The 10,640-nt window shown below is 32.7% G+C and overlaps 3 protein-coding genes across 3 annotated transcripts; all 3 read left to right on the top strand.

Moving 5' to 3' along the window:
• Positions 1-627: 627 nt before the first annotated feature.
• On the top strand, positions 628-2,231 carry LOC134228621 (octopamine receptor-like). Its single transcript, XM_062710288.1, has one exon. It carries the CDS (start codon positions 777-779, stop codon positions 2,205-2,207), a length of 1,431 nt encoding a protein of 476 aa, XP_062566272.1. The 5' UTR covers positions 628-776; the 3' UTR covers positions 2,208-2,231.
• Positions 2,232-3,845: 1,614 nt separating this feature from the next.
• LOC134228625 (uncharacterized) lies at positions 3,846-6,378 on the top strand. The gene is made up of 3 exons (XM_062710292.1): positions 3,846-3,942; positions 4,361-4,439; positions 4,635-6,378. Exon 3 carries the CDS (start codon positions 4,717-4,719, stop codon positions 6,376-6,378), a length of 1,662 nt encoding a protein of 553 aa, XP_062566276.1. The 5' UTR covers positions 3,846-3,942; positions 4,361-4,439; positions 4,635-4,716.
• Positions 6,379-8,391: 2,013 nt separating this feature from the next.
• LOC134228620 (muscarinic acetylcholine receptor M2-like) lies at positions 8,392-10,251 on the top strand. Its single transcript, XM_062710287.1, has one exon. The coding sequence runs from the start codon at positions 8,567-8,569 to the stop codon at positions 10,160-10,162; it is 1,596 nt and encodes a 531-aa protein (XP_062566271.1). The 5' UTR covers positions 8,392-8,566; the 3' UTR covers positions 10,163-10,251.
• The last annotated feature ends 389 nt before the right edge of the window (positions 10,252-10,640 follow it).

Below are 10,640 nucleotides of genomic sequence, written 5' to 3'. Positions count from 1 at the left end.
TCCAAAATTTCTCATCAGAGCAGGGATGAAATCTTTTGCGCAACTTTTGTTTTCAGAAGGTTCCAGTGACTTTATATCCCGTGCTTAAATATTTCTCATGTTTCCTAAAACAAAATGTTCACTTATTATAATGAGCTTAAGGTATTATGTCAAACAGTACAGTATTTACTAAATATCAAACAGGATCTATGTATTGTATGAAGACACGAGGAGAATAATTTACCACTCTGTACATTTATATTTAGTAGGAATTAAGTGTAAACTCACGTCCATCACACTAAGGTAATTATTGAACGGGTATTTAAATTTTATAGTATGTCAAGACAAAATGTTTTCTCTTATTTAAAGAAGTTTTTCTTCCTTCAACGATAAGTTTTAAATGCCAACTAGTAAATGTTTTCACTTACTACTTTAAAAGAGAAAATGTAATTTATATTAAACTAGGCACCTAGAAATAAGAGATGGCAATTCACATTTTGTAAAATAAAAATAGTTTGAAAGGATGGTGCATATTTATGTTGTTTAATTGTTTATATTTTAGTAGATATTTAAAGACAACGAAATTTTCTGGCATAGTTTCCTTTGTACCTGGAAAATTTATATTGCTCCTTTAATAGTTTTGTTAAAAGCATTTCTAAACTACCTGCCTATACAATATGCACTCAAGTAAAGTGAAGTAATATTTTGTATTTAATTTTTTTCTTCCAACATAAGTGGAAAAGCCCAGAAAGTCAACAGAAAATGAAAACTTCAAAAGTTTTGAAAAGAACAAAAAGATGACAAATAACAGAAGTACTTCTGTCCTTGATTATACATATATTCCCGAGGATTATATTCTGTGGATTGCGAATGAACGCTTGTACGATATTAACAAGCCCACTGTGGTTATCTTTATACTGTTGATAATTTTTGGATTATTTGGGAATCTTCTCGTTATTTACGTTTTTGGATTCCGTTTAAAGAAGTCGACTGTGCATGCCTACATTGTGAGTTTGTCTGTGTTTGATACTCTAACCTGTCTATTGTTAATTTTCGAGGTTTTTGATAAACGTTTTCCCATGTATAGTGGGAACTTCCCTGAAATTTGCAAACTAGTCCGATGCTTAGAAGTGTTTGCCAATGGCTGCGCCAGTCTTACTATGGCAGGCATTGCTTTCGATCGCTTCTACAAAGTTTGGAAGCCTCTGCGGAGATTGTCCTTAAGAACAGTTAAAAAGAGCATGCTGGGAATAGTAATAACAATGATTGTCCTCAGTTGGCCCATGGCAGTTTTTCACGGCCCAGAAACAGTTACAACTATTTATCCTACCATAACAGGAACAGACTGTGCTGATGACGATCGCTTTAAAGGATCTGTGTACACCGGGATCTATTTCCTCGCTTTATTCGTCATTATTCTCTCTTGTATGGCAGAAATCGTCATCATGTATCTTTTAGTGTTTATCAATATCTTGAAATGGAAACGTAATTTAACTGGAGAAAATATTCCATCAACCTCAAACAATTCTAGACCATCTTCTCATTCTTCAAAACATATAAACAAGTGTGTAAAGAAAAACAATAGAAAAGGGCAATCGACTAAAAAGAATTCTGTTTTTGATGAAGACGATGTGGCCAAAAGACATGATTCCGTAAAGAAATCTGATCATAAGAAAAAAAGATATTTCTTCACGTTAAAGAAGGAAAATGAGGTGTTTTCTGATCTCACAAAAAGCATATCTGCCTTCACATTATGTTCTAGTAATAGAGACAAATCTAACTTCAGCCTCTCAAACGAACACAAAGCAGAGAGGGAATCTAGGGGAAAAACGGAAAACATGGAAACTCCTATACACACTCTAGCTAACCCGCAAAACTCAAACCATATAAAAAATAAAGAAGAAAACAAGGAGAGTTTCTCTAAACCAAGATACATGATTCGTCGAGAGAGTGGAAAGGTCAAGGTTAAACTCGGTTCCACAACGGTCATGTTTAGTTTGATAGCATTGGTGTATATACTTAGCTATATTCCAACAATAGTTGTAGAAAGCATAAACGCCTTAAGTCCTATCAATGAAGAACAACTCTCAATGTCGGTAAGAAAAATTATCGTGTTCTGTAACTCGGCCTATTTCATAAATATTGCCATCAATCCTATTATATATGGCCTCTTTAACAAGTTCTTTCGAAGTGAAGTGATACATATTGTAAGAAAGAAAGCAAAGTAAATTGTATTTTCTGTTCGCAATAGACATCCAGTGTATGATCATATTTTTGTTCAATTATATTTGATTTGATTTTTATCATGATTGTGATAGCTTAATTTTTTTCTATACTTGTATGCATTCTATAAACCAGTTTGGTTTTATAATTTAACAATATTGCAGAAACCAAGAACATTGTCATTCTAATAAAATGACAACGTGAACATGACATTAATAGCTATGTTTGATAATGTGATACTTGTATATTCGAATTATTTAAGAAATAAATTCATAATCAAAATAATTTAAGTAAATGATTCTAATATCAGCAATTTCGATTCAATTGAATTTTGAGCCTTCCACGGTACCAAATTTATAAGTGTTCACATTAAATTTCATACATTTCTGAACAAATATATGATTTTTCCTTTATACCTTTCCTCGTTCAATATTGATACTTATTTGGTGAATAACAAACCATTTTTTACCCTTGAAGAGTTCATAAATATGCAATCATGGACTCTTTCGGTGGTTTTTGTTTGTTTGTTTGTATGCATGTCGTTTAACGTCCTTCTCGAGAATTTTTCACTGATGGAGACGCAACAACTTGCCAGTGTACAAAGTTGAGCAATTTAATTGTTGTGTAGTGCGATTAATAAAGGATCTCCCATGATTTGTAGCTGAATATAATTTTTATCCAATATGTTTTTTTTTATCATCGAGCCTTCGTGATGGGATAAAAACATACAACGAGTTGGATAAAAATCATATCCAACTACAAATCATAAGATATTTTTATCCCATTTTTAATACTTCACAATCAATGTTTTACACACTTTATTTTATTTCATCACGCTAACGCAAAACCCTTTGTTCTGTTTGATACGAAAACGATATCATATGAGCTATATCCGCGGGATAAAGGGGTAATAATGGCATAAAGGCAAATATACATGTATTCTATATTCGCAAAGTATATATATATATATATATATATATATATATATATATATATATATATATATATATATATATATATATATATATATATATATAACAAAGTCTGGCAGAGATTTTAAGGACTGTTGGGAACAAATCTGGTGCCTGCACACGGGCGACAGATGTTCTGGCACCAAATGTATACCTGACAGTGGATGTAATAGTAACTTCCATAAATAGAGTTCGAAAATCTCAGGTAGAACTAGTGCTACAATTGTGGTGTCATTTATTTTTCTTCAAAAGGTTAATTAGAATCGATATCTAAAGTATCCTTTTAATTAACTTTCATACATGTTTATATTGTACTACAAGCTGCTATTTATCAGTTTATTTATCAATATTCATGTATGTGATATATAGATATCACATATTTTGCATTGCATTAATTAATTAATAATTATTTTAATTAACAATTTTTCCGTGTGTTCAAAATATAAAATATTTTTTGAATTCGAATGATTTTTTTTTCTTTTCTTCATTTCCGTTATCTTAACTTATTTATTGCGAAAAGGTAATATCAATGGTGCAATGCATCTTTGCGATCTGTTGTGTCATGAGTATCAACAATAAGTAGTCACATTTTTAATATAAAGATTTTAATTGATATGTCTGTATGAATCTCTAGTAAATGTCTTTAACCTAAATCTAGTCGATACATCCTGGAAATGTAAAATGGAGGTAGCAGCTTAGTATACCAGGATGAGTTTCGTTTACGTCCTTGTCGGTAAACACCAGGAAATAATTACAGATATCATGGCAGGTAAGCTTAAACTGAGATATAAAATAAAACTGATTTTCATTTTCAAATAAACTGTTATACAAGTAAAATTTGGATTATGATTGTTTTAACTACTGCACATGAATGATTCTCATCTCAATATCTCTTACTCTTTTTGTGTTTGTTTGCGTGTGTCTAGACCCTTAGTACAAGCATACAATCAAGATCAAAATATTAAATCTTTCATTTTTGTTTTCTAATTTGACATAAATTGTTAAAACTCATCCATAATATGACATTATGATATAAGATACAAGATCATTGATATGGATTAGGTATATAAATCTGAACAGGTTTTAGTAAACATAAGTAACGTACAAGAGATGAGTCATCACACTTTTATACGAGGGGGAAATATTAGGTTTATAATTTACTTTTACGAAAAAATTCTCTATTTCAGAATATGCACAGACGTCTACTTCGATATTTTAAAGATGGATCCCATTCTCAACTTGGTAGCTATTTGGATGTATGTAATAGTAAGTAGATACTGCTCTCCGTGAATAAGAATTCACTTCTTAAAACTAAACTTTGACTTGCTTACTGTTCTTTGTGATTTCCTTAAATCATAAGTTTATTATATTAATTCTATTGATTATTTTTTTAAAATAGAGATAGATAGATGAAAAATCTTGATACCTTACACGTATGAATTATCTCCCTTCTCTTTACAGATTTTTATAAAGAGGCAGAGCTAACATATACCAGTAGTTCTCTGACACCCGCGTCAGGAAGTGGAGCTAGAATGAAATCACAATGAACCCAACATGGCTAATTTTTTCTTGGAGTATAAGTGCCATGGTCATCACGATAGCTGACACCATTGAAGATGGAAGTACCACTGTCTCCAATGTGTCTGCAGAGTACTTATTATGGATATCTAATGAAAGACAATATGAGATTAATCGCCCTTCTATGATCATCCATATAATTACAATCATTTGGGGTTTAATCGGAAATTCGCTTGTGATATATGTGTTTGGAATCAGATTTAAGAAGTCAACAGATAACGTATTTGTAACTTGTCTGGCAGTTTTTGACACAATCATGTGTTTTCTTTTAATATTGGAAACTTTAGATTTGAGATTTCCGATGTACAGCGGCGACTATCCAGCTCTTTGCAAAATGGTTCGCTTTATAGAAGGTTTTATCAAATCGTTTTCTATCATCTTACTTATATGTGTAGCATTAAACCGTTATTACAAAATATGCAAACCTCACAAGCATATTTCAGTTGAAAAAGTAAAGAAAATTTTAATTGCAAGTTTTGTAGCTGCCATGATTTTTAGTTGGCCCGCCTTATTATTTCATGGTTCGGAAACGATGGTGACACACTATCCTAGAATAACTGGAAATGATTGTGCTGCTGATGATAAATTTAAAGGTTCGCTTTATTCTGCAATGTATTTCATTTTCATTTTAGTTATAATATCTTGTTGCATTGTTGTATTGCTAGCTTTATATTGTTTTGTTATCTGGACATTTTTGAAAAGGAAGTTCACAGCTATTGAAGAGAATCAAGATTCGGCTATATGGTATTCTAATACTTCGTATCATTTTCAAAGATCTTCAAACATAAGTTTAATTCGAAAAATACAGTCAGGAACAGATACTGAACAGAGACTACAGTCCAATTTTACGGACATGGCTGAAAATTTTGGAAAAGAAAATAATTCTAACGAACAGAAACCTGATCGTAGGACAGTCGAAAATAAACACCAGTCCAGATTCGTGGTTCTGGGGGAACAAAATAAATCTACAAATGGAAGCCAAAATGTTTTAACCCCAGAGAGTCAAAATAAGACAGAACTACAAAATACACCTATTCCGTTAAGGGGTATTCTGAAAAATAAGTTAGAAGACAACAACAAAATGCTAAATAAATCTGCTATAGCGTATCTTAGTGGTCAATATGAAGCAGAGGAAGAGTTCCAGGTTAGTGATAGACCCAAGAAGACCGTGTCCTTCATGTTCTCAATTGCTGACTGTGATGAACATCCCAAAGTCACACCTTCTGAACCCGAGGATAATTCAAACGAAGTGTCCCAAAGGCATCTAGCATTAAATGTGGACGAAGAAGAAATAGTGGATACAGTTTTACTAAAAACTAAAAACATAAATACTTTGGTGAATAAACAAAATAGTGGTGCAAAGGAAAACGATGGATCTATAACTATAACGTTCTGCTTGATAACAGTAATCTATGTGTTATGTTATATTCCAACCCTAGTAGTAGAGAGTATGAATGCAGTGCAGCCATTCAACCTGAAAGAGATGTCAACCACAGCCCAGCAATTCATGGTGCTAGCCTATTCAGCCTACTTCATGAATCTTTTATTCAAACCCCTTATATACAGTGTTTTTAATAAGCAGTTTCGAGATGAGATTATCTTAATTTGGACAGACAAATTCAAATAAAACACAATTAAAAATTATTTCACTATTTGTAATTGTTTGTTGTTTATATTGATGATTTGATGGAAATCAAAAGAAATGTCGAAGTAAAATTGAAACAAATATTTTTAAGAGCTCTTATTTTAGGATAAGATTGAAATTCAATATTATCGTAAATATTAATGCTTTTTACTTTTAAGAAACAATGTCTTGAACTTGTATCACAATTTAAAACAAGCTTTAAGAAGTTTAAAAATAATGAAGGATAAATTGGGTAATCAGCTGAGTCTCGATATTGTACATCTCTCTCCAAGTTTTGGGCTTAAAGCACTATTGTTCTGTCATATATCTCAATTCTATCTATCAATTAAATTAATTTTTACAACTGGGCAGAGTAAAGATGGTCCAAGATATAACAAAATCCATTTCTTGTTGATGTCACTTTTTTGTATCCCGCTTTTGCGAAAGAGAGGAGACATTGAATCTCATTTGCTTGTCAGTAAGTCTGTCACAAAAGCTTTAACCTTGGACATAACTTTTGATTGGTAAAAGATAGGTCTTTCAAATTTCACAAGTACGTTACCTGTGACAAGACCTTTCAAAATATAATTTGATATTTGCCCCCATGACATTGGAGTTTGATCAACTTTTCGAAAAATTTAACATGACTTAAAATTGGTGATAACTTTTAAAACAGAAAAGATAGGATTTTCGTATTATATAGTATGCATATTACCTGTGACATGGCCTTTTTAAATACACTATGTCTTTAACCCTGCTACATCTAACTTGAAGTTTGGCCTTCTTTTCAAAAATGATATTTTTTCCTCATTCCTTTTGATTAAGAAGAAATAGGACTTTCATTTTTGACAGACGCATTACCTGTAACAAGATGTGTCCCTGCTTTCTATGATTTTTGACCGTTGATCTACATGTTAGACCCAAATTTAAAGAAAAAACGTTGCCGAATACTTTTGAATGACATAAGATCGGGGTATCATATTTGACCCAATATGCCATAAACAGTTGCATTGCATCCATTAAAATACCCAAACGGGGGAAACAATTCTTTGAATTTGCTGATTTATATTTGTTATTGAATTCCTTGACTTGTTCAAAAGTTTGAATTCTGTGCCTAGATATATGAATAAAACTTCAATTCAGTACTAAGAACTTTATACCAAGTGATCATTGTGAACATGAATAAGATATTGGCACAAACTATCAAGAATTCAAAACTTAAGAGTTGATTGTTCATTAGCTAAGGTTAAAAATATCAAATAAAACGCAGAAGTGAGGTTACTCGCCTGTAAGATAGAAGTCGTCATCAAGAGCATGAGAAATGTTCTAGTCCATTACACCTACCCGGATATACCCACTTAAGTGAATGAAGTTGAATTTAAAGGACTCAAATGAACTTTTAACGTATCCTACTTTACCTTTCTTTTAACTACGTTTAAATTTGTCCCTCTTTATTTTCGTTGACAGTGCTATAGGGTTTGTTTTGCTACGACTTGCAATAGGCTGTAGACTTGTGCTGATTTTTTTTTTAGTTTTTGGAATACTTAAATACTGTTTGTTTTTTATAATTATGAAACAAAGCATTCTAAATTTCTAAACTTATTTTCTTGATATTATTTTCATTTTCAGTGCATGGCCAATTTTCAGCACTTGACACTTTTGACGATAAAAAAAGAACACATATTACATCACTAAACAATCTTCTACTTTTAGTATTGGTTATAAATTGAAAGTTATGATGCATAAAATTTCCAGCATTTGAGAGTATTTCCTTCTATTGATCTGTCCAGTGATCCATGACAATAGCATAGCAATGTGTACCGGACTGTGGTTTATCATTTTTTACTTACATTCATCATACGTGATCACGGAGTAATATCGGCCTCCTTACGAAGGTAGTGCACGCTGGCGACACGCAATTGTTGTTATTCATTGCTTTAAAAGCCAGCATTTATATCCTATTCCGGATCGAATCTTTTCACTGTCAGAAATGCACATTATACTAAGCCCGTTTATTTGGATGAGCGATTTAAGTTTTTAATTTTAAAGGTAAACAAGATTTTAAAAAGTTAACTGTAACGCAAAAATTCGTTGAGAAAAACATTTTGATAATGTCAATGAAATGAAACAGACCAGGAAATGACATGATAACGCAACAAGCAGGCCGGGTGTAGAAATGTAACATGACAAAATGGTGAATATTTCATTAAACGTGGATTACTCCAGTGAAAAACAGAATGTGGAAGCAATCAAGAACACCTCTGTCTCCCAGGAGTACCTGCTGTGGATGGCGAACGAGCACCTGTACCACATAAACATACCCACTGTTGTCTTCTACGTCGTCGCCATTATTGTAGGGATTTTTGGAAATTCGCTGGTGATATACGTGTTCCGATTTCGTTTTAAGAGGACCACTGCCAATATATTTATTGTGTGTCTAGCTGCTTTTGACACAATAACTTGCTTTATGTTAATTTTTGAAGTTTTCGACAAGCGCTTACCCATGTATAGTGGCAACTACCCTGCAATTTGCAAACTAGTGCGGTGTCTAGAAGTCTTTGCCAATGGAGGTGCTAGTATCATTTTAGTGGGGATAGCGTTTGACCGTTACTATAAAATATGTAAACCATTTAAAAGACTTTCGATGAGGAGCGTGAGGAACTTAATTATTGGGACCGTGATAGTGATGGTCCTTGTCAGCTGGCCTATGGTGTTATTTCATGGATCGGAGGTTGTTACTACGAAGTATCGGGATATTACGGGACAAGACTGTGCGGATGATGACAACTTTAAAGGATCTGTGTATCCGGGAATTTATTTTATCATCCTTTTCATTTTTATCATTGCTTGTATCGGTATGATTGTTGTTTTATATGCTTTAATTTTCGTTGCAATTCTTAAATGGAAGCATAGAATTGTCGGCGAAGACATTCGAATGGGATCTTTGTCAGACAGTATTAAAACTGTATCTTCTTGCTCCCAGAAACAAAGAAGACAAACAAAGGAGCACGTTCCAAATCTAAGAGAAGAGAATCCACCATTTAGTATCACAAATACCATGTTTAGCAAAACTTGTAATCATTCATGTTCTGGTGAAATTTGTGAAGATAAAACTAGGCAAACATGCATCACACAAAATGAGGAAAATGAAAATAAAATGAAAGAATTAGCAGTAAAAAAAGTAGATGAAGTCGCGATAGAAAATGATTCATGTACTGCTGGAATAGTTAATGAAGGATTCACAGATTCTGATGAAAAGACTGAGGAAGAAGTGTTACCAGATTTGACAAAAACAGTGTCCAGTCTAACAATCAACAATTATACTGAAAATAATGTGTCTAAAACAACCATATCTAACGAGATAGTCATAGAAAACCTAGGAGACGAGGCCGATACAAAGCCTAAACAGGACTATGTCATTAACGGGTCTATGAGTATCGAAGAAAGCAAAATTAAACTGAAATATAAAGTAAAATTTTTAAACTTTAGAAGCAAACTCCGGCGGCACGGAAGCAAATCCGATGTCCGGATAAGTGCTACAACTGTTGTGTTTAGTTTGATAGCCCTTTTGTACGTTTTGAGTTACATCCCTACTATAGTAGTGGAAAGCATTAACGCAATCGACCCTCTAATCGAAGAGAACCTGTCTGATAACACAAGAAAAGTTGTGGTCATGGCAAACTCTGCGTACTTCATGAACGGAGCCTTTAACCCACTAATCTATGGACTCTTCAACAAAGCCTTCAGGGATGAACTTCTTTTAATAGTCAAAGGAAATCCAAAATAACTTCTCATTTGCAATGTTTATTATTATACAGTTATGTTTTAGAAATGTCAAAATGTCTCAGTGAAAATAAATGAAACATGGGTTAACACTAGGGCTGTATCAATATATCGATATATCGATACGTATCGATATTCAAGAAAAATATCGTATCGAAAAATTACTTCCAATACGTATCGGACAAGCAGTTTTTCTTCTAATTCTCATTCATACATCAACTATGTTTACTATTAATTTTTTTTAAAATAGTTATGTATTTTCTTTTGATAAATAAAGTTGTCTCAATTCGAATCTCACGCGACCACTAATTTATTCTTATTCTACATGATATTCATGTCTTTTTCGACCTCAATAAATTGACTCCGTCCCGACACTTGGTGATTGACAGCTATCAATCGATTGTCCACAAAAAACAAATCTCGCCTCCAATAAATCACCAAAGTCCATCAATACAGTGACAAGACGAAACCAAATTTACTGC

This window comes from Saccostrea cucullata, unplaced genomic scaffold, assembly GCF_032062105.1.
Source record: "Saccostrea cucullata isolate Sc308-1 unplaced genomic scaffold, CSIRO_AGI_Scuc_v1 ctg547, whole genome shotgun sequence".
NCBI lineage: Eukaryota > Metazoa > Mollusca > Bivalvia > Ostreida > Ostreidae > Saccostrea > Saccostrea cuccullata.
Note: the sequence above shows the minus strand (reverse complement) of the source record. Positions and strands in the feature narration are given on the sequence as shown.

Coding starts and splice junctions, on each gene's coding strand:
- LOC134228625 (XM_062710292.1), top strand. CDS start 4,717: ATGAACCCAACATGGCTAATTTTTTCTTGGAGTATAAGTGCCATGGTC.
- LOC134228621 (XM_062710288.1), top strand. CDS start 777: ATGACAAATAACAGAAGTACTTCTGTCCTTGATTATACATATATTCCC.
- LOC134228620 (XM_062710287.1), top strand. CDS start 8,567: ATGGTGAATATTTCATTAAACGTGGATTACTCCAGTGAAAAACAGAAT.